At 41.4% G+C, this 24,751-nt stretch overlaps 1 protein-coding gene across 1 annotated transcript in view; it reads right to left on the bottom strand.

The window, feature by feature from the left end:
- SWIP (strumpellin and WASH-interacting protein) overlaps window positions 1–21,714 on the bottom strand; it is a 320,197-nt gene extending 298,483 nt beyond the window's left edge. The window contains exons 1-4 of the mRNA XM_071678856.1: window positions 21,533–21,714; window positions 15,471–15,610; window positions 15,013–15,178; window positions 7,470–7,663 (exon numbers count right to left, since the gene is read on the bottom strand). Of these exons, the coding sequence (XP_071534957.1) occupies window positions 7,470–7,663; window positions 15,013–15,178; window positions 15,471–15,610; window positions 21,533–21,569 (537 nt within the window). The 5' untranslated portion in view covers window positions 21,570–21,714. The remainder of the gene's footprint in view (window positions 1–7,469; window positions 7,664–15,012; window positions 15,179–15,470; window positions 15,611–21,532) is intronic.
- Between the last annotated feature and the right edge of the window lie 3,037 nt (window positions 21,715–24,751).

Genomic DNA, 24,751 nt, shown 5'->3' with positions numbered 1-24,751 from the left:
TGAGTGAGGAAAGATTGACCAAGAGGATATATGTGTCGGAGGTGGAGGGAACGAGGAGAAGAGGGAGACCAAATTGGAGGTGGAAAGATGGAGTGAAAAGGATTTTGTGTGATCGGGGCCTGAACATGCAGGAGGGTGAAAGGAGGGCAAGGAATAGAGTGAATTGGAGCGATGTGGTATACAGGGGTTGACGTGCTGTCAGTGGATTGAATCAAGGCATGTGAAGCGTCTGGGGTGAACCATGGAAAGCTGTGTAGGTGTGTATATTTGCGTGTATGGACGTGTGTATGTACATGTGTATGGGGGGGTTGGGCCATTTCTTTCGTCTGTTTCCTTGCGCTACCTCGCAAGCGCGGGAGACAGCGACAAAGTAAAAAAAAAAAAAAAAAAAAAAAAAAAAAAAAAAAAAAAAGTGTATAAGGTGAGAATGTTATCTCGAAAAGCAAAAATGGGTATGTTTGAAGGAACAATAGTTCCAACAATGTTATATGGTTGCGAGGCATGGGCTATAGATCGGGTTGTGCAGAGGAGGGTGGAGTGTTGGAAATTAAATGTTTGAGGACAATAAGCTGTGTGAGGTGGTTTGATCGAGTAAGTAATGTAAGGGCAAGAGACACGTGGCTGGAAATCTCCCCTCCTATTTTACTTTCCAAAAAAAGGAACAGAGAAGGGAGTCAAATGAGGATTTTTCTCTCTTAGGCTCATTCATCTGTTCTTGATACTACCTTGCTAGTGCAGGAAATGGTAATATGTATGTAAAAAACTTATCAATATCATTAACAGTAGTAGTGGAAGGAGTAGTAATAGCAGCAGTAGAAGAAGTAGTTGTAGAAGTAGTAGTAGTAGCAGAACAGTCGCAGGATCTTTATCATCATTACTATTAATATATCATGGGAAAAAATATACTGGTGGTCCAGGGTTAAGATTGATGTCACCAATGTGCATTAGTAGTTGGAAGATGATGACTGGGCCATCATTTCCCATTGGTGATAAAATCTGTGGAAGTGATTAAGGTGTCTGGGAATCACCTCGCCAATCATCAGGCACCACACCATACATACATGAATACATACCATGTGAACCTATCTAATCACTCTTAAGTATGGGAAAGTGTGTACAAAGGAGAAAGCTGTAAATGTAAATAAAGCATGGTTATAGGGTTGAGTAGAGAAAAGAGACAGGCTATTTGGAGTGAGTATGACTGGAAATAACTTGAAGGTAGGAGTGTTCTAGATACATGGAGGTGGACACAGCAACAAATGGAACTATGAAGCTGAAGTGAGCCACAGGGCGGGTGGGTATGCAAAGGTCCTGAGTGTACTGAGAAATGTGTGGAAAGAGAGGTCACTGTCTTTAAGGGCAAAAATGGGTATGTTTGCTGGTATAATAGTTGATGCTGTATGGATGCAAGGTTCAGGGCCTGAATATTTCTGAGGGGGTTGAATCTGTAAGGGATGACAATATGCTGTCACTGGGCTCAACCTGGGCATATGATGCAATTGTAAGAAACCATGGAAGGTCTGCGGAGCATGGTTGTGGATAGGGGGCTCTGGTTTCGGTGCATACATTACAGCTAGTGAATGGTTGTGAGTGAATGAGACCACTTCTTTGTCTGTTCCTTGTGTTACCTCACTAATGTGGGAAATGGCAAACATGTATGACAAAAAATGTTATCATTATCATTAGGGTTCTGTGGAAAAGGGTGGATGTCTTGAAAATGAGATGTTTGAGGACAATATGTGGTATGAGATGGTTTGATCGAGTAAGTAATAAAGGGTAAGAGAGATTTTTTTTTTTTTTTTTTTGCTTTGTCGCTGTCTCCCGCGTTTGCGAGGTAGTGCAAGGAAACAGACGAAAGAAATGGCCCAACCCACCCCCATACACATGTATATACATACGTCCACACACGCAAATATACATACCTACACAGCTTTCCATGGTTTACCCCAGACGCTTCACATGCCTTGATTCAATCCACTGACAGCACGTCAACCCCGGTATACCACATCGCTCCAATTCACTCTATTCCTTGCCCTCCTTTCACCCTCCTGCATGTTCAGGCCCCGATCACACAAAATCTTTTTCACTCCATCTTTCCACCTCCAATTTGGTCTCCCTCTTCTCCTCGTTCCCTCCACCTCCGACACATATATCCTCTTGGTCAATCTTTCCTCACTCATTCTCTCCATGTGACCAAACCATTTCAAAACACCCTCTTCTGCTCTCTCAACCACGCTCTTTTTATTTCCACACATCTCTCTTACCCTTACGTTACTTACTCGATCAAACCACCTCACACCACACATTGTCCTCAAACATCTCATTTCCAGCACATCCATCCTCCTGCGCACAACTCTATCCATAGTCCACGCCTCGCAACCATACAACATTGTTGGAACCACTATTCCTTCAAACATACCCATTTTTGCTTTCAGAGATAATGTTATCGACTTCCACACATTCTTCAAGGCTCCCAGAATTTTCGCCCCCTCCCCCACCCTATGATCCACTTCCGCTTCCATGTTTCCATCCGCTGCCAGATCCACTCCCAGATATCTAAAACACTTCACTTCCTCCAGTTTTTCTCCATTCAAACTCACCTCCCAATTGACTTGACCCTCAACCCTACTGTACCTAATAACCTTGCTCTTATTCACATTTACTCTTAACTTTCTTCTTTCACACACTTTACCAAACTCAGTCACCAGCTTCTGCAGTTTCTCACATGAATCAGCCACCAGCGCTGTATCATCAGCGAACAACAACTGACTCACTTCCCAAGCTCTCTCATCCCAACAGACTTCATACTTGCCCCTCTTTCCAAAACTCTTGCATTCACCTCCCTAACAACCCCATCCATAAACAAATTAAACAACCATGGAGACATCACACACCCCTGCCGCAAACCTACATTCACCGAGAACCAATCACTTTCCTCTCTTCCTACACGTACACATGCCTTACATCCTCGATAAAAACTTTTCACTGCTTCTAACAACTTGCCTCCCACACCATATATTCTTAATACCTTCCACAGAACATCTCTATCAACTCTATCATATGCCTTCTCCAGATCCATAAATGCTACATACAAATCCATTTGCTTTTCTAAGTATTTCTCACACACATTCTTCAAAGCAAACACCTGATCCACACATCCTCTACCACTTCTGAAACCACACTGCTCTTCCCCAATCTGATGCTCTGTACATGCCTTCACCCTCTCAATCAATACCCTCCCATATAATTTGCCAGGAATACTCAACAGACTTATACCTCTGTAATTTGAGCACTCACTCTTATCCCCTTTGCCTTTGTACAATGGCACTATGCACGCATTCCGCCAATCCTCAGGCACCTCACCATGAGTCATACATACATTAAATAACCTTACCAACCAGTCAACAATACAGTCACCCCCTTTTTTAATAAATTCCACTGCAATACCATCCAAACCTGCTGCCTTGCCGGCTTTCATCTTCCGCAAAGCTTTTACTACCTCTTCTCTGTTTACCAAATCATTTTCCCTAACCCTCGCGCTTTGCACACCACCTCGACCAAAACATGAGAGATATGTGGTAATAAAACGTGTGGTTGAGAGAGCAGAAGAGGGTGTATTGAAATGGTTTGGTCACATATAGAGAATGAGTGAGGAAAGATTGACAAAGAGGATATATGTGTCAGAGGTGGAAGAATCGAGGAGACGTGGGAGACCAAACTGGAGGTGGAAGGATGGAGTGAAAAAGATTTTGAGCGATTGGGATCTGAACTTACAGGAGGGTGAAAAGTGTGCAAGGAATAGAGTAAATTGGAACGATGTGGTATAATGGGTCGACATGCTGTCAATGGATTGAACTAAGGGATGTGAAGCATTTGGGGTAAACCATGGAAAGTTTTGTGGGGCCTGGATGTGGAAAGGGAGCTGTGGTATTGGTGCATTACACATGACAGCTAGAGACTGAGTGTGAACGAATGCGGCCTTTGTTGTCTTTTCGTAGCACTACGTCACATGCGTGTCGGGGGAGGGGTTGCCATTTCATGTGTGGTGGGATGGCGACGGGAATGGCTGAGGGCAGCAAGTATGAATATGTACATGTGAATATATGTATTACTCTGTGTATGTACATGTATGTATACATTGAAATGTATAGGTATGTTTATGTGCGTGTGTGGGTGTGTATGTACATACATGCGTATTTGGGTGGGTTGGGCCATTCTTTCGTCTGTTTCCATGTGCTACCTCACTAACACAGGAGGCAGCAACAAAGTATAATAAAATAATAAAAATGTTATTTTTTTTATATTACACATGACAGCTAGAGAATGAGTGTGAATGAATGTGGCCTTTGTTATCTTTTCCTGGTGCTACCTCAGTGCGCAGGGGTAGGGGGGTGCCATTTCATGTGTGGCGGGGTGGCGATGGGAATGGATGAAGGTAGCAAGTATGAGTATGTAAATGTGTATATATGTATATGTCTGCGTATGTATATGTATGTATATGTTGAAATGTATAGGTATGTAAATGTGCGAGTGTGGGTGTGTATGTATATACATGTGTATGTGGGTGGGTTGGGCCATTCTTTCATCTGTTTCCTTTTGCTACCTTCCTAACGTGGGAGACAGTGACAAAGTATAATTCATAATATATATAAACATATTATAGTATTTTGAACTTTTGTTGAATGTGTTAGATGAAAGAGTGGCAGATATAGGGTGTTTTGGTCGAGGTGGTGTGTGAAGTGGGAGGGGTCAGGGAGAATGGTTTGGTAAACAGAGAAGAGGCAGTGAAAGCTTTGCGGAAGATGAAAGCCGGCAAGGCAGCGGGTTTGGATGGTATTGCACTGGAATTTATCAAAAAAAGGGGACAACTGTGTTGTTGACTGGTTGGTGAGGATATTCAATGTATGTATGGCTCATGGTGAGGTGCCTGAGGATTGGCAGTATGCATGCTTAGTGCCACTGTACAAAGGCAAAGGGGATAAAGGTAAGTGTTCAAATTACAGATGTATAAGTTTGTTGAGTATCCCTGGGAAATTATATTGGAGGGAATTGATTGAGAGGGTGACGCCATGTACAGAGCATCAGATTGGGGAAGAGCAGTGTGGTTTCAGAAGTGGTAGAGGATGTGTGGATCAGGTGTTTGCTTTGAAGAATGTATGTGAGAAATACTTAGAAAAGCAAATGGATTTGTATGTAGCATTTATGGATCTGGAGAAGGCATATGATAGAGTTGATAGAGATGCTCTCTAGAAGGTATTAAGAGTATATGGTGTGGGAGGCAAGTTGCTAGACGCAGTGAAAATTTCTCATCGAGGATGTAAGGCATGTGTACAAGTAGGAAGAGAGGAAAGTGACTGGTTCCCAGTGAATGTCGGTTCGCGGCAGGGGTGCATGATGTCTCCATAGTTGTTTAATTTATTATGGATGGGGTTGTTAGGGAGGTGAATGCAAGAGGTTTGGAGAGATGGGCAAGTATGCAGTCTGTTGTGAATGAGAGAGCTTGGGAAGTGAGTCAGTTGTTTGCTGATGATACAGCGCTGGTGGCTTATTCGGGTGAGAAACTGCAGAAGCTGTTAACTGAGTTTGGTTAAATGTGTGAAAGAAGAAAGCTGAGAGTAAATGTGAACAAGAGTAAGGATATTAGGTTCAGTAGGGTTGAGGGACAAGTCAATTGGGAGGTAAGTTTGAATGGAGAAAAACTGGAGGAAGTAAAGTGTTTTAGATATCTGGGAATGGATTTAATAGCGAATGGAACCATGGAAATGGAAGTGAGTCGCAGGGTGAGGGAGGGGGCGAAGGTTCTGGGAGCATTGAAGAATGTGTGGAAGGCAAGAACATTATCTCAGAAAGCAAAAATGGGTATGTTTGAAGGAATAGTAGTTCCAACAATGCTATATAGTTGTGAGGCATGGGCTATAGATAGGGTTGTGCAGAGGAGAGTGGATGTGTTTGACATGAGATGTTTGAGGACAATATGTGGTGTGAGGTGGTTTGATCAAGTAAGTAATGAAAGGGTAAGAGAGATGTGTGGTAATAAAAAGAGCGTGGTTGAGAGAGCAGAAGAGGGTGTACTGAAATGGTTTGGTCACATGGAGAGAATGAGTGAGGAAAGATTGACCAAGAGGATATATGCGTCAGAGGTGGAGGGAGCGAGGAGAAGTGGGAGACCAAATTGGAGGTGGAAGGATGGACTTAAAAAGATTTTAAGCAATTGGGGCCTGAATATGCAGGAGGGTGAAAGGTGTGTAAGGAATAGTATATTGGAACCATGTGGTATACCGGGGTCAATGTACTGTTAATGGATTGAACAAGGGCATGTGAAGTGTCTGGGGTAAACCATGGAAAGTTTTGTGGGGCCTAGATGTGGAAAGGGAGCTGTGGTATCGGTGCATTACACATGACAGCTAGAGACTGAGTGTGAAGGAATGCAGCCTTTGTTGTCTTTTTGTAGTGCTATCTCATGTGCGTGCAGGGGGAGGGATTGCCATTTCATGCATGACGGGGTGGTGATGGAAATGGCTGAGGGCAGTAAGTATGAATATGTACATGTGTATATATGTATTAGTCTGTGTATGTACATGTATGTATACATTGAAATGTATAGGTATGTGTATCTGCATGTGTGGGAGTGTATGTATATACATGTGTATGTGGGTGAGTTGGGCCATTCTTTCGTCTGTTTCCATGCACTACCTCACACAGGAGACAGTCACAAAGTATGATAAAAAAATAATGAAAAATAAATTATTTCTTACATATTCTTTATTATACTTTGTTGCTGTCTCCTGCATTAGCAATACACAATCTATACTTTCACCATACACAATTTCATGTATCCCTGGGGACAGGGGAGAATGAATACTTCCCACGTATTCCCTGCGTGTCGTAGAAGGCGACTAAAGGGGAGGGAGCGGGTGGCTGGAATCAATCCTCCCCTCTCGTTTTTTTTTTTTTTTTTTTTTCAAAAGAAGGAACAGAGAAGGGGGTCAGGTGAGGATATTCCCTCTAAGGCCCAGTTCTCTGTTCTTAACGCTACCTCGCTAATGCGGGAAATGGCAAATAGCATGAAAAAAAAAAATACTTTCACCAAACACCCACATTTCTTTCATCGAACATATTACCTATCCCTCCTTTCTTCTCATTTTATTTACATTCTGACATACTCAGACACCTCTAGCCTAAGCACTCTCTACTTGGCTCCTTCTCTTTCCTGTTTTAGAAAATGGAAAACAAGGAGAGGGTTTCCAGCCCCCATTCCCACCCCTTTTAGTCACCTTCTATGACACACAGGAAATACAGGCATGTATATGTATTTATGTATGTAAACCATCTATGTGAGACTGGATCATCTCTTTCTTTCAACATTGCTACTGCTAATACCAGGGTCTGTGACTGACTAACCGACTAACTATTCTCTTACCAGAATGAAACTTACTAATTCTCTCTCTGTCAAACGTCATAATGCTTACCTGAAAGTGAACATCAGACACATCAATCATTCCACTGAATTTTTTCTCAGCTGTATACAGTGAGGTCATCTGGTGCATCATATTCTGAGAAACTTTTTGAACACGTCGCACATAACATGCAACTTGGTGTAGCGTAGGCAGAATACGTGATAAAGATGCTTGTGATTCCCCTGTTGTCTCTCCTTCTTCCCCAACTGTAAAGAGAAAATTTCTTTACCTTCTAAGAATTATATTTGGTATATCATTACTATAACTTGCAGACAATCCTACTGTCATTTAGTTAGACATCTCACAACAATGATTATGTCATCACTCACCTCCACAAGACAGTGATCAGACATCCCACCAGCTGCCCCTCTCACCACACTTACATCCATAAGTCTCTCTTTTACATGCCAGTCAATTAATGTGTGATCTAATAATGCTAGCTGAACATCTCTCCTACTCACATATTCTGGTGTACATCCTTCTTTATAAACCAAATATTCCCAATCACCAGTCCTATTTTTGCACACCACTCCACAAGCTCTTCACCATTTCCATTCATAACATTCAATACCCCATGTGAACCAATTATACCCTCAATGGCCACATTACTTACCTTTGCATTTAAAGGTAACACTGAAAGTGGATGGTGAGAGATGGGTGATTATTGCACCTGGTCATGAGAAGGAAGATCATGAGAGGCAAGTGTTCTGGGAGCAGCTGAGTGAGTGTGTTAGCAGCTTTGGTGCATGAGACTGGGTTATAGTGATGGTGATTCAAATGCAAAGGTGAGTAATGTGGCAGTTGAGGCCATAAATGGCATACATGGGGTATTCTGTGTTGTCAGTGGAAACAGTGAAGAGCTTGTGATTTGTGTGCTGAAAAAGACTGGTGATTGGGAATACCTGGTTTTTAAAAAAAGAGATATACATAAGTATATGTATTTTCTCATTCATTTCAAGCTAGAAGTTTCAGTTTTCTAAATTATTTCTTACTTTTTTCATATGTATATATATGTATATGAAGAGTGAATGTTGGGGTGAAGAGGGTGGTGAGAGTAAGTGAGCTTGGGAAGGAGACTTGTGTGAGGAAGTACCAGGAGAGACTGAGTACAGAATGGAAAAAGGTGAGAACAATGGAAGTAAGGGGAGTGGGGGAGGGATGGGATGTATTTAGGGAATCAGTGATGGATTGCACAAAAGATTCTTGTGGCATGAGAAGAGTGGGAGGTGGGTTGATTAGAAAGGGTAGTGAGTGGTGGGATGAAGAAGTAAGATTATTAGTGAAAGAGAAGAGAGAGGCATTTGGACAATTTTTGCAGGGGAAAAAATGCAATTGAGTAGGAGATGTATAAAAGAAAGAGACAGGAGGTCAAGAGAAAGTTGCAAGAGGTGAAAAAGAGGGCAAATGAGAGTTGGGGTGAGAGAGTATCATTAAATTTTAGGGAAATAAAAAGATGTTCTGGAAGGAGGTAAATAAAGTGCGTAAGACAAGGGAGCAAATGGGAACTTCAGTGAAGGGCGCAAATGGGGAGGTGATAACAAGTAGTGGTGATGTGAGAAGGAGATGGAGTGAGTATTTTGAAGCTTTGTTGAATGTGTTTGATGATAGAGTGGCAGATATAGGGTGTTTTGGTTGAGGTGATGTGCAAAGTGAGAGGGTTAGGGAAAACGATTTGGTAAACAGAGAAGAGGTAGTAAGAGCTTTGCGGAAGATGAAAGCCGGCAAGGCAGCAGGTTTGGATGGTATTGCAGTGGAATTTATTAAAAAAGGGGGTGACTGTATTATTGACTGGTTGGTAAGGTTATTTAATGTATGTATGACTCATGGTGAGGTGCCTGAGGATTGGCGGAATGCGTGCATAGTGCCATTGTACAAAGGCAAAGGGGATAAGAGTGAGTGCTCAAATTACAGAGGTATAAGTTTGTTGAGTATTCCTGGTAAACTGTATGGGAGGGTATTGATTGAGAGGGTGAAGGCATGTACAGAGCATCAGACTGGGGAAGAGCATTGTGGTTTCAGAAGTGGTAGAGGATGTGTGGATCAGGTGTTTGCTTTGAAGAAAGTATGTGAGAAATACTTAGAAAAGCAAATGGATTTGTATGTAGCATTTATGGATCTGGAGAAGGCATATGATAGAGTTGATAGAGATGCTCTGTGGAAGGTATTAAGAATATATGGTGTGGGAGGAAAGTTGTTAGAAGCAGTGAAAAGTTTTTATCGAGGATGTAAGGCATGTGTACGTGTAGAAAGAGAGGAAAGTGATTGGTTCTCAGTGAATGTAGGTTTGCGGCAGGGGTGTGTGATGTCTCCATGGTTGTTTAATTTGTTTATGGATGGGGTTGTTAGGGAGGTGAATGCAAGAGTTTTGGAAAGAGGGGGAAGTATGAAGTCTGTTGGGGATGAGAGAGCTTGGGAAGTGAGTCAGTTGTTGTTCGCTGATGATACAGCGCTGGTGGCTGATTCATGCGAGAAACTGCAGAAGCTGGTGGCTGAGTTTGGTAAAGTGTGTGAAAGAAGAAAGTTAAGAGTAAATGTGAATAAGAGCAAGGTAATTAGGTACAGTAGGGTTGAGGGTCAAGTCAATTGGGAGGTAAGTTTGAATGGAGAAAAACTGGAGGAAGTAAAGTGTTTTACATATCTGGGAGTGGATCTGGCAGCGGATGGAACCATGGAAGCGGAAGTGGACCATAGGGTTGGGGAGGGGGCGAAAATCCTGGGAGCCTTGAAGAATGTGTGGAAGTCGAGAACATTATCTCGGAAAGCAAAAATGGGTATGTTTGAAGGAATAGTGGTTCCAACAATGATGTATGGTTGCGAGGCGTGGGCTATGGATAGAGTTGTGCGCAGGAGGATGGATGTGATGGAAATGAGATGTTTGAGGACAATGTGTGGTGTGAGATGGTTTGATCGAGTAAGTAACGTAAGGGTAAGAGAGATGTGTGGAAATAAAAAGAGCGTGGTTGAGAGAGCAGAAGAGGGTGTTTTGAAATGGTTTGGGCACATGGAGAGAATGAGTGAGGAAAGATTGACCAAGAGGATATATGTGTCGGAGGTGGAGGGAACAAGGAGAAGTGGGAGACCAAATTGGAGGTGGAAAGATGGAGTGAAAAAGATTTTGTGTGATCAGGGCCTGAACATGCAGGAGGGTGAAAGGAGGGCAAGGAATAGAGTGAATTGGATCGATGTGGTATACCGGGGTTGACGTGCTGTCAGTAGATTGAATCAGGGTAAACCATGGAAAGCTGTGTAGGTATGTATATTTGCGTGTGTGGACGTATGTATATACATGTGTATGGGGGTGGGTTGGGCCATTTCTTTCGTCTGTTTCCTTGCGCTACCTCGCAAACGCGGGAGACAGCGACAAAGCAAAAAAAAAAAAAAAAAATGTATGTGAGTAGGATAGATAGTCAAAAGACATTATTAGATTACTTGCTAATTGATAAGCGTGTAAAAGAGAGACTTTTGGATGTCAGTGTGTTGTGAGGGGGCAGCTGGTGGGATATCTGATCACTATCTTGGGGAGGCAAAAGTGCAGATTTGTAGAGGTTTTCAGAAAAGAAGAGAGAATGTTAAGGAGAAGAGAGTGGTGAGAGTAAGTGAGCCTGGAAAGGAGACTTGTGTGAGGAAGTGCCAGGAGAGACTGAGAGTAGAATGACAAAAGGTGAGAACAAATGACATGAGTAGAAGGGGGGAGAAATGGGATGTATTTAGGGAAGTAATGATGGCATGTGGAAAAGATGCATGTGGTATGAGAAAGGTGGGAAGTGGGCAGATTAGAAAGGGCAGTGAGTGGTGGGACGAAGAAGTAAAGTTGTTAGTGAAATAGAAAAGAGGGGCCTTTGGACAATACTTAAAAGGAAGGAATGCAAATGACGAGAGATATATAAAAGAAAGCAGCAAGAGGTTAAGATGAAGGTGCAAGGGTTGAAAAAGAGGGCAAATGAGAGTTGGGTGAGAGGGCATCATTAAACTTTAGGGAGAATAAAAAGATATTTTGGAAGGAGGTAAATAATTGGTAAAAGACAAGAAAACAAATAGGAACATCAGCGAAGGGGGTAAGGGGGAAAAGATATAACGGGTAGTGAAGTGAGGAAATGGAGTGAGTATTTTGAAGGTTTGTTGAATGTGTTTGATGATAGGGTGCTTTGGTCGGAGTAGTCTGTGAAGTGAGAGGGTCAAGGAGAATAGTTTGGCTAAGACAGGAGGTGGTGAAAGCCTTGCAGAGGCAAAATCTAGTAAGGCAGTGGGTTTGGATGGTATTGCTGATTATTTTTTTAAGAAAGGGGTGTCTGTGTTGTTGACTGGCTGGTAAGGATATTCATTGTATGTATGGATCATGGTGAAGTGCCTAAGGATTGGCGGAATGCATGTGTAGTGCCAATGTACAAAGGCAAAGAGGATAAAAGTTAGTGTTCAAACTAGAGAGGCACACGTTTGTTGAGTATTCCTGGAAAATTGTATGGTAGGGGTATTGACCGAGAGGGTGAAAGCATGTACAGAGCATCAGATTGGTGAGGACCAGTGTGGTTTCAGGAGTAGCAGAGGATGTGTGGATCATGTGTTTGCTTTGTAGAAAGTGTGTGAGAAATATTTAGAAAAACAGACACATTTGTATGTGGCATTTATGGATCCGGAGAAGACATATGATAGGGTTGACAGAGATGCTTTGTGGAAGCTCTTTAGAGTATATGGTGTGGAAGGTAAGTGCTAGAAGCAGTGAAAAGTTTTTATCATTGAGGTAAGGAATGCATATGAATAGGAAGAGAGTGATTGGTTCCCAGAAGGTCAGTCTGCAGCAATTGTGTGTAATGTCCCCATGTTGTTGAATTTGTTTATGGGTGGAGTGGTTAGGGAGGTAAAAGCAAGACTTTTGAAGAGAGGGGCAAGTAAGCAGTCTGTGGGGGATGAGAAGACCTGGGAAGTGAGTCAGTTATTGTTCCCCGATGATACAGCACTGGTGGCTCATTCGAGAAAGAAACTCCAGATATTGGTGATTTGAGTTTGGAAAAAAGTGCGAAAGGAGAAAGTTGAGAGTTATTGTGAATAAGAGCAAGGTCATTAGGTTAAGCAGGGTTGAGGGACAAGTTAGTTGGGATGGAAGTTTGAATAGAGAAAAATTGGAGGAAGAAGATATCTGGGAGTGGGCTTAGCAGTGAATGGAACAATGGAAGCAGAAGTGAGTCATGGGGTTGGGGAGGGTTGGAAGGTTCTGGGAGTGATTTAAAATGTGTGGAAAGAGAGAACACTGTCTGAGAGAGCAAAAATTGGTATGTTTGAAGGAATAGTAGTTCAAACAATATCATACAGTTGCAAGGCATGGGCTATGGATAGGGTTGTACAGAGGAGGGTGGATGTGCTGGTAATGAAACGTTTGAGGACAATATGTGGTGTGAGGTGGTATGATCAAGTAAGTAATGAAGGGGTGAGAGAGATGTGTGGTATTAAAAAGTGTTGAGATTGAGAGAGTATGTTGAAATGGTTTAAACATATGGAGAGAATGAGTGAGGAAAGGTTGACAAAGAGAATTTGTGCCAGAGATGGAGGGAACAGGGAGAAGCAGGAGACCAAATTGGAGGTGGAACGATGGAGTGAAAAAGATTTTGAGTGACTGGAGCTTGAACATACAGGAGGATGAGAGGCGTGCAAGGCACACAGTGAATTGAAACGATTTAGCATATTGGGGTCGACACGCTGCCAATGGACTGAACCAGGGCATGTGAAACGTGTAGAGGAATACATGGAAAGGTATGTGAAGCTTGGATGTGGATAGGGAGCTGTGGTTTCAGTGCATTACACATAACAGCTAAAGACTGACTGTAAACGAATATGACCATTTTTTGTATGTTTTCTTGACGTTACCTTGCTGAAGTAGGGGGTGGTGATGGTGTTTCCTGTGTCAGCGAGGTATTGCCAGGAAACAGAGAAAAAAGACCCATCCACTCATATAAGCAGCACAATAATATAATAATACTAATGTATGTATGTATACATGTATGTACATGTATGTACACATGTGTGTATATGAGTGGACGGGTCTTCCTTCACCTGTTTCCTGGCGCTACCTCACTAATGGTGGAAATGATAATCAAGTACAATGAATAAAATACATAAATATCTACATATTATACTATATATACATAATTTGGTAGATGGACTGTTAAGGTACAGCCACTCTGATATGTGTGGTTGAGAAAACAGAAGAGGGTGTGTTGAAATGGTTTGGAAATATGGAAAAAATGAGTGAGGAAAGGTTGACAAAGAGGATTTATGCGACAGAGGTGAAGGGAACAAGAAGTGGGAGATAAATTGGAGGTGAAAAGATGGAATGAAAAAGATTTTGAGCAATCAGGGCCTGAAAATACAGGGGGTGAGAAGCATAAAAAGAACAGAATGAACTGGAACGATGCAGTGTACTGGAGTCGGCGTGATGTCAATGGACTGAACCAGGGCGTGTGAAACGTGTGGGGTAAACTATGGAAAGGTCTGTGGGACCTGGATGTGGACAGGGAGTAAAGTATTAAGTGCATCATACATGACAGCTAGAGAATGAATGTGAACATGTGGCCATTTTTGTCTGTTTTCCTGGCAGTAGCCTCGCTGAAGCAGGGCGTAGCAATGTTGTTTCCTGTGGGGTGGGGAAGCGCCAGGAACGGATGAAGGCAACCAAGTACATGTGCATGTGTATATATGTCTCTGCATGTATATGTATATGTATGTATATGTGCATGTATGGTTGTTTAGGTATATATATGTATATATGAGTGGATGGGCCTTTCTTTGTCTATTTCCTGGTGCTACCTCATTGACACAGGAAACGGTGCTCAAGTATGATAAAAAAAATATACATTTATTGATATACTTATATAAGTAAAGAAGAAAGCCTCCAAAGAGTGGTATTCTTTGAAGAAGCACCTATGATGACCAAATGACATCTAACAGCTAAGGAAAGCCAATATATTGGTGGGGAAATCAAAAAATATAACGAGACATAGTACTTCATATGAAGACTTCTGCTGTTGCATAAAGTCCTCATATGTATACTTCCTGCATTCACTGGTTAAACTAACTTCACAGCTTATGCTGAACATGATATGAGACAGTCCAATACCAAACGCAAGTGAGACTGTGGATGTTGTATTGGAAACCTTTCTGATCCACCGAATTTTAGCAGACTTTGGCTGAACATGACCATATTTTCCATAATTCTGTTTTATGATTTAAAATGCAAATACATTCTTAATACATGAAAGACAATGATTCACAAGCAAATGAATGCCTGACCAGATGCAATTTTGTGCTGGTTATCTGTATTCAGGACAAAGTTAGTACACTTGGCTTTAAGAAAAGGATATGAGAAGTTACTGGATAGCACACCTAACAGTTTTTAGGGTGCAATTATATTTTCTTAAAATTTGGTAGATGGACTGTTACAGTTCAGCCACTTTGATATGACAGAAAGCAAAATCAATATATTACAGGAATTGTGAAACCACACAGTATTTCAAATTTCCTCATCCCTAAATGAGTATATACAAGCACAGAAATAGATTCTTACCTCCATTGCCATACAGCACAAGAGGGGGATAAAGTTGATGACGTGCTTCTTCCACTAGATGAGATGCTTCTAAACATACAGCACTGAGAGCTAGCACCACCTTATTCACTAACTTATTGTCTGAACGAATAAGCTGTACCAGAGATGTTTGTTCGAAAGGTGTCATCTGCAATAATAGCAAATAATATTAATACTGAAATTTGTCAACAAAAAAATTCAGTAATTCTAATGCCTTGGTCACATCATTTCTATTTGTTTGAGAAATGTGCCAACACGATGAAAAGATTCTGATGCATATCAAATGAATAAAAGTCTTAAACAGGCAAAATATAATCACTTATGTGACTGCTACTGCTGATTAGCTTCAGCATTTAGATTGTACTACTAATTTCAGGCGAAATAAAGTGATCTCACTAAAACCATAGAGGAACATTAAAAGCAGTTGAACAAACCCACACCTTAAGCCTAACTGAGTCGAAATATGGGTCCCATGGTGGCAGAGGATGGGGCCCCAAAGCCTCAATAATCTCTTCCAACTGGTCCCCATGCTGCTCTACAGTGCTGTTGTATCTACGAAGTTCAAGCTCAGCCACAGTCTCTGCCAAAGATATTAGCTTTAAGGAACAGCAAAGTATGAAAGCATACATATCCATGATTAATCCATATCATCCTGAGCTAATAAGGCTGAAATAACAATCAAAATGAATAAGCCAGCACTAGAAATACATTATAAAAAACTTACCTTGAAATATTAATAATTTTTCTGTTTGAAATCAAAGGTATGCATGATCATTTTTTCAGTAACATGGTCAAAAACATCAGAAAGCTCTTAACTGTGGTCATGAATGACACATATACCTAATCCTTGTATTCAAATTTGAGTACCTAACAAAATGATATACTGGCCACATTTTCAATCATGATTCCCCAAAAATGATCTTAATGAAGCATTTTGTGCTCAATTAAATCAGCACTTGCCACTAATAATGAAAATTGTAAATGGCATGCTAATTCAAGAGACATGAAAAACATGAAAAAATCAGGATATAAAGATTTGTGCTTTACCTTTTTCAAGATACATTTGTATGTTACCCAGAAAAACTAAAATAATATGAAGTTTCAAATTACAAATTCTAATGTTTTTGTAGTTCTGATACTTTTCATTAATGATCTGAACCATTACTAGTATCAGTCTAAATCAATTCTGCCAAAATATACACCACCTGACCCTATGACAGGTTAATGTAAATATGCATAACAGTCAAATAAGGATTCAGTTGGTTGGATCTCAAAAATTCAATAAGGTATACCTTAAGTATTTATGCATTATATCCTCATCTTAACCACTCTAAAGAATACATCCATTTGAAAAAGACTAAACAAGATTTTCAAAGTGACTAAGCTCTACCTTCTGTCTAGCTGATTAATACATATAAGTTTCTGTTAATCTACATGCAATGTCATACATCAAACGACAGTAAAAGTAAACTATTAAAAAGAAATGATAAATGGCAACTAACGTGACACTCAGACCTTACTTTTTGCACATTTTAGCATTTTCAGCTGAAACATTTACAATACTTCTACACATTATTCCAGCAAAAGTAATGGCTGAAGAACGCTTCAGCAGATTTTTTCATTTTCACCTGAACATCATAGAAACAGCAAGGTTAAATACATATCTTTAAGTTGAAAAATGTGAATTTTGAGGTTTAGAAAGGCTATCTTTGTGAGACATAAAGGATTCAATATCTGAAAATCTTATCTGACATACATAAACATTATCATTACTGCTTCATCTAATAAGAAGCAGCTATGTGCAAAGCAGTTCTAAACATCATAACCAGAGCATATATCTGAAGAGCCACTCCACATGGAGTATATTGTGGACCACAATATTTAGAGCAGTTTGGAATTATGCACCGAAGGAAGTACAAATATCTGATGCAGAATGTACTGAGAAGAGTAACTACGATGGTACCCGAGTCAAGAGAACTGTGCTGCAATGAGAGGCTATGGGCTACAAAGATGTTCAACATGGAGGAGAGGAGAGACTGGGAGACCTGATAACAGCTTTCAAGTTTAAAATCAGCTGGATGATAATGAACAGGAACCTTTAGTTCTTCAAGAGATAGAGCATCAGAGTAATGACAAAAAAAAGCTGGTAAAAAGCTAGCTATAAAGGATGTTAAAAAGCTAGCTATAAAGGATGTTGACAAGTACTGCTTTAGTACTAGGGTGGTGGATGGTTGAAATAAACTAACCAGTGAGGCAGTGAATGCTGGCAGTTTACAAACATTTAAACAGCTACCTGATGGCATAGAAAGTTTAGGAGACAGGGCTCTACAAGTGTTGAACTATCTCCTGTACTGTAAAATAGGTAATTACATACAATATTGCATGCGGAATGCATGCATAGTGCCATTGTGCAAAGGCAAAGGGGATAAGAGTGAGTGCTCAAATTACAGAGGTATAAGTTTGTTGAGTATTCCTGGTAAATTATATGGGAAGGTATTGATTGAGAGGGTGAAGGCATGTACAGAGCATCAGATTGGGGAAGAGCAGTGTGGTTTCAGAAGTGGTACAGGATGTGTGGATCAGGTGTTTGCTTTGAAGAATGTATGTGAGAAATACTTAGAAAAGCAAATGGATTTGTATGTAGCATTTATGGATCTGGAGAAGGCATATGATAGAGTTGATAGAGATGCTCTGTGGAAGGTATTAAGAATGTATGGTGTGGGAGGCAAGTTGTTAGAAGCAGTGAAAAGTTTTTATCGAGGATGTAAGGCATGTGTACGTGTAGGAAGAGAGGAAAATGATTGGTTCTCAGTGAATGTAGGTTTGCAGCAGGGGTGTGTGATGTCTCCATGGTTGTTTAGTTTGTTTATGGATGGGGTTGTTAGGGAGGTGAATGCAAGAGTTTTGGAAAGAGGGCAAGTATGAAGTCTGTTGTGGATGAGAGAGCTTGGGAAGTGAGTCAGTTGTTCGCTGATGATACAGCGCTGGTGGCTGATTCATATGAGAAACTGCAGAAGCTGGTGACTGAGTTTGGTAAAGTGTGTGAAAGAAGAAAGTTAAGAGTAAATGTGAATAAGAGCAAGGTTATTAGGTACAGTAGGGTTGAGGGTCAAGTCAATTGGGAGGTAAGTTTGAATGGAGAAAAACTGGAGGAAGTAAAGTGTTTTACATATCTGGGAGTGGATCTGGCAGCGGATGGAACCATGGAAGCGGAAGTGAATCATAGGGTGGGGGAGGAGGCGAAAATCCTGGGAGCCTTGAAGAATGTGTGGAAGTCGAGAGCATTATCTCGGAAAGCAAAAATGGGTATGTTTGAAGGAATAGTGGTTCCAACAATGTTGTATGGTTGGGAGGCGTGGGCTATGGATGGAGTTGTGCGCAGGAGGGTGGATGTGCTGGAAATGAGATGTTTGAGGACAATGTGTGGTGTGAGGTGGTTTGATCGAGTAAGTAATGTAAGGGTAAGAGAGATGTGTGGAAATAAAAAGAGCGTGGTTGAGAGAGCAGAAGAGGGTGTTTTGAAATGGTTTGGGCACATGGAGAGAATGAGTGAGGAAAGATTGACCTAGAGGATATATGTGTCAGAGGTGGAGGGAACGAGGAGAAGTGGGAGACCAAATTGGAGGTGGAAAGATGGAGTGAAAAAGATTTTGAGTGATCGGGGCCTAAACATGCAGGAGGGTGAAAGGCGTGCAAGGAATAGAGTGAATTGGATCGATGTGGTATACCGGGGTTGACGTGCTGTCAGTGGAGTGAATCAGGGCATGTGAAGCGTCTGGGGTAAACCATGGAAAGTTGTGTGGGGCCTGGATGTGGAAAGGGAGCTGTGGTTTGGGGCATTATTGCATGACAGCTAGAGACTGAGTGTGAACGAATGGGGCCTTTGTTGTCTTTTCCTAGCGCTACCTCGCACACATGAGGGGGGAGGGGGATGGTATTCCATGTGTAGCGAGGTGGCGATGGGAATGAATAAAGGCAGACAGTGTGAATTGTGTGCATGGGAATATATGTATGTGTCTGTGTGTGTATATATATGTGTACATTGAGATGTATAGGTATGTATATATGCGTGTGTGGACGTGTATGTATATACATGTGTATGGGGGTGGGTTGGGCCATTTCTTTCGTCTGTTTCCTTGCGCTACCTCGCAAACGCGGGAGACAGCGACAAAGCAAAATAAAATAAATGAATAAATAAATACAATATCGATTGACTAATGCTTTTCACACTAACCTAACCCAACCACAATACAAAAAAAAAGCACTGGAAAACTCATCTTTGGTTTTCATAAATTCATCTTAGCTATTAAAAATCTGCCTTACATGAAGTTCTGCCTCGTTAACAATACTTGCATTCAAATGAAAACATACTAAATTGGCTTTTGGCCTTATCATTTATCAAATTCTTTCAAAATAGTATACTTCTCATCTACCTATTTTCACAATGCACTGCTTCATTTCTCCATCCAGTGACTCAAAAAAAACTTTTGTGATTGGTTCTCCATTGCTCAACATCTCAAAGGACAGCCAGTTCATATTTAACCCCTTAACACCCCTAGACAGATTTTTACAAGACCTGAGCAACACCTCTCGACAGATAATTATGCATTGAGTTTTGCATCTCTATCTTAAGGTTGTGTGCCAAGCCAGGGTGGTGACAGTGATAATTTCTCCCAACAGTTAATCATCCTTCAACCATGCCAATGAAAGATTTTCTTGGAGTTTTAGCAAGAATTAGAGGACCAGGCAGATTACCTTGAATTACTTGAAAATGATGATTTTCTTTCTGTCTTATTCACATGTGGACTGCTGGCATTCTGTCCACAAGCATACAATTTCTCCTTGTCATACATACCACTTGACAACACTTACCTCACACAACTCATTCTTCATAACTAGACTTTACACCAGTGAGTGCTATGTGCTAATCCTGCCTTTTGGCAAAATGTAAGGAGCAATAGACAGAAGTGATAGGAAGGAACATTAGACAGGAGCAGTAGGTACAATTAGTAGGTATGAACATTTAAGTGTGAGCATTAGGCACAGGTAGTAGGCAGGAGCCTCTGGAAATACAGTGCTCGAGTTGTCCTCTGCTAGTGGCCTGTTAAGGGCGAGGCATCAATGGCTATGAAGTGATACTGGAGTTCACCAGGTAAGGAGACTCTTTTACAAAGGCCACCCCTTATGGGAAATTCCAAAGGAAATGGGCATCGGAGATGTAGATAGATAGGAAGATGATTCAGCCTCAGATTGCGCAGTGTAATTTTATGGACAGTGACTTTTTCAGCAGAGTAAGTTGACTAAAATAAGGCAGGAAAAGGTTCTCTAGCAAAACTGGAGGTAGAGTTGCTAATGCCAGATTGACAATGATAACAATGCATCTGTCTGGTGTTGCTGATAATCTATAAATTCTATAGTTCTGCGGTTATGAAAAAATTATTAAATGACAATTTTTATTACTAGAAAAGATTTATTACCTAAGATAACACGATTATAATTGGCAATTGAATTTTCAGAGTTGATAGAATATGCACAGTATCAATTTGCTTGACACTGAGACTGTACTCCAACACACTGTGCTGAAAAATCTACAAAACTTCAGCACATTAACAAAGGAAAAGTAGTGAGTGAAATATACTTCTGGAGTGATATACACTGTTGTTATATGAATATCTCTGAAAACACAGTTAAATACATATTTAAAAAAAAGGTAAATTTTGAGTTAAAAAGGAAAACTTGCTTAAACATTATGGGATTAATATAAAAAAAAATGAAAAAATTATGCTCCACAACTCAGTAATTGTATTCTCTAACTACTACACTAGTAACTGTATTCTCTTACCATTACACGGGTAACTGTATTCTCTAACCATTACACTAGTAACTGTATTCTCTAACCACTATACTAGTATTACTAGTATTGCAGAACAAACTTACTCAGTATCTGCTCAGTTCTGATGCGTGGTTAAACTGAGAGTCTGTCACTTAATAACCAAAGATAGTTTCGGTAATACTTTATCTGTTTTCGAAATGATTATTATTCGAATGTGTAATTAAGATTGGTGGGTTATTCTAGTTTCACCCATATCTATAAAAATAACCTCATAGTTGGGTTATGTGTCTTGGGGTGGCGTTGAGTGACTTTTGTAGAACCATAGAAAAATATGAAACGAAAATCAACTCCAACCCAAAGATAGAATATTAATTAACCTACGATTGTTTAAAGTGATAAACAGAGTCTTGCAAATTTAATCAGTTCTATCCGATCTTTGTGTATTTAGATGTCAAATTTGTTGCACTTCCCAATTAAAGTTAGAACAAAAATTCTTAATATCTTCACCAATTATTCCTAGGTCAACCAGCATGCCTTAGCAAACCTATAAGCTCCATAACTTTCACAATCTGGAGTGCATCCTATGTCATCCCGTCTCATCAACAACTCCTCCCATGTTATTTCATTATGTTTGTCTTTATATCATATACAAAAATAATCTCATCTTACTGTGACTGTTCTCATCATAGTCGACATCAGCTGTCATGTTGGGAGGCTGCGGTTGTGGCCAGGCTGGGTCACTCCACGTCAGATGGGGAGGTTGTGGTTGTGGCCAGACTGGGTTGCCCCACGTCAGATGAGGAGGTTGTGGTTGTGGCCAGGCTGAGTCAGCCCACGTCAGATGGGGAAGTTGTGGTTGTGGCCAGGCTTGGTCAGCCCACGTCAGATGGGGAGGTTGTGGTTGTGGCCAGACTGGGTCGCCAAAAGTCAGATGGGGAGGTTGTAGTTGTGGCCAGGCTGGGTTGCCCTATGTCAGATGGGGAGGTTGTGGTTGTGGCCAGGCTGAGTCGCCCCACATCAGATGAGGAGGTTGTAGCCTGGCTGGTCGCCCCACGTCAGATCGGGAGGTTGTGGTTGTGGCCAGGCTGGGTCACCCCACGTTTGATGGAGAGGTTGTGGTTGTGGCCAGGCTGAATCGCCCCACGTCAGATGAGGAGGTTGTGACCAGGCTGGGTCGCCCCACGTCACATGAGGAGGTTGTGGTTGTGGCCAGGCTGGTCGCCCCACGTCAGATGGGGAGGTTGTGGTTGTGGCCAGAGCGGGTCACCCCACGTCAGATGGGGAGGTTGTGGTTGTGGCCAGGCTGGGTCGCCCCACGTCAGATGGGGAGGTGGTGGTTGTGGCCAGAGCTGGTCACCCCACGTCTGATGGAGAGGTTGTGGTTGTGGCCAGGCTGGTCGCCCCACGTCAGATGAGGAGGTTGTGGTTGTGACCAGGCTGGGTCGCCCCACGTCAGATGGGGAGGTTGTAGTTGTGGCCAGGCTGGGTCGCCCCACGTCAGATGGGGAGGTTGTGGTTGTGGCCAGGCTGGGTCGCCCCACGTCAGATGGGGAGGTTGTGGTTGTGGCCAGGCTGGGTCGCCCCACGACAGATGGGGAGGTTGTGGTTGTGGCCAGGCTGGGTCGCCCCACGTCAGAGGGGGAGGTTGTGGTTGTGGCCAGAACGGGTCGCCTCACACCAGCTGGGAAGGTTGTAGTAGTGGTCAGAGCGGGTCGTCCCCAAGTCAGCTGGGGAGGCAATGTTTACCTCCGCCCCTTCCCTGCCCGGGCCATCATCCAATTCTTATCATAATAAATAACTCTTATCTTATCTGACATTATGATAGTTTTTATAGGGAAATCTAAACTTCGGCTTGGTTTCGCATGCTGAAAAAATTTTTCTTACTTGTTCTAATAGACGGAGTGCTTTTTTTTTTAATACAAATAGATATATTTCCATTTAAGGTATTTAATTCTGAAAGGTTTATTTCCCTTGTTTAATTGTCATAGTTTTAGGTAAAGTTTTCTAATATAGATATAAAACTTTGGAATTATGTTAGGAAGTTAGTGGTCTAACAAGTAACTTGCTGAGGAGCAGAGCAAATATTACCGAGAACAAAATGTTTGTTTCATTGTTTGACTTTGGAAGTTGCTGAATATTGCTGTTGGCTCAAGCAAGAAAAAAGAATTATGAGACAGAGGAGGTGATATATACAATTAAAGATGGTAGTTTACTGGTGGCATGAGTAGACTTAAGTAAGGACAAAGGTTGTGATGAAGAGCGACCTAATTCGTCTTAGCAATAAATCAAAAGTAACAGGACTGATAGAGAAGTCAAACAACCATATGGCTGGAGAGATGGGAAACTGGTAAATATTGGTGTGAATATTAGCTCGACCTGCTGTACCTACAGTAAGGGATAGTCCACTACAGGCCCAGGACAGCTATGCCATTGCTTAGAAGAAACATCAAGGGGGACCATGAGAAATGTTGAGTTATTTTGAAACATTAGGAAAGCAGATGTATAATGAAGTTGACTTATGCCCGAAAAGCAATCAATTTATTGTGTACCTTTCCCATCATACGGACAGTGGAGACTACAAAACTGGTGGGTGAGCTACCTGCTGGGAAATGGTACTTGAGCCCATGGTTCTGATGGAATTCAGAAGATCGGGAGATTAGTGTGAAGATAATACATAAGTGGTGGGATGAAAGAGAACAAAAGGTTAAGAGTTAGAAAGGGAGGTGAAAGAAATGTAAAAGTTAGAACACAAACTAAGGGAACAAACAAGAAGCGAATGGTTTAGGAATGCACTGCTTGCAAGGTTCAACATATGTGTTATGTCCATAAAAAGAAAATTCATTCAGATTAACAGTGAGAAAGATTCGACCTCTCCTGATCAAAGTTCACCCTCAGCCTCAGGCAGAGTTGCCAACTTAGCGCTTTTGAAGGCGTTAAATCTAGCACTTTTTATAAAGATCAAGCGACTAAATGACGTATTTAGCGCGTTTTTCGACGCCTTTTTTTTCATTTCGCAACAAACTCAGTGTTATTTCAATATATGAGGAAATTCAATCATTAATTAAAGTATATCAATGTGATTTAGGAAGATGAAGCGAAACCTATTAAAATAACAAGGAAAACAATACAACTATTGCACGTAATTCCGTTTCATCGAAATGAACTTTTGAACAGGTGCAGTTCGGGTGTACTTGGCGGGCTACCCCAACTTAAGCCACCCCAATTCAGTTCAGCCTCAGGTTGAGTTGACCTCTGTATGTTCACAGAACTATCAATGGGCCATGAAGGAGTAACATTGCTGTGTGTGTGTGTGTGTGTGTGTGTGTGTGTGTGTGTGTCATTCTCTACAGTTAAATATTTCATGGTGCAGCAGCGTGTCTCCTACCCTGCCATTCACCAAGCAAAGTACAAGTAGATCTGTTCTTTGATCATTTTGAATTCCAATGATGGTCAAGCGCCATTGAAGTGAATACAGCTAAACCAGACTTGATGGCTGCCAATTGAATCAGCAATTGTCAGTATAGTGCAACAGTGGGTTGAACTTAAGACTCGCATTGAAATGGCAATAAATAGTGAAAGGTGTTACACAGCTCAGATTCTCTATAACACATTTTGTGACAAAAAAAAAACTATGTCTTCCTGATATTCCTGAAGTATATTCTTGGAGAAGTTCAGCGTGTACAAGAGAAATATGAAGCCGAGGTACAGAACCCAACCAAACTGCATAGTGACCATATTCAACCAAACTGCATAGTGACCATATTCAACTTATGGATTCCAAAGTTCTAAAAGTCCTCATCCCAGGGCAGAAATTCGAGAAAGGAGATTCAGTGGAGAACTTGGAGTACGAATTTGAGAAGATGGCGCAATGTAAGTGTGTCCTGATGG

The sequence above is a fragment of the Panulirus ornatus genome, chromosome 28, assembly GCF_036320965.1.
Source record: "Panulirus ornatus isolate Po-2019 chromosome 28, ASM3632096v1, whole genome shotgun sequence".
Lineage (NCBI taxonomy): Eukaryota > Metazoa > Arthropoda > Malacostraca > Decapoda > Palinuridae > Panulirus > Panulirus ornatus.
The sequence above is the reverse complement of the archived record's forward strand: the minus strand, read 5'-3'. Positions and strand labels throughout refer to the sequence as shown.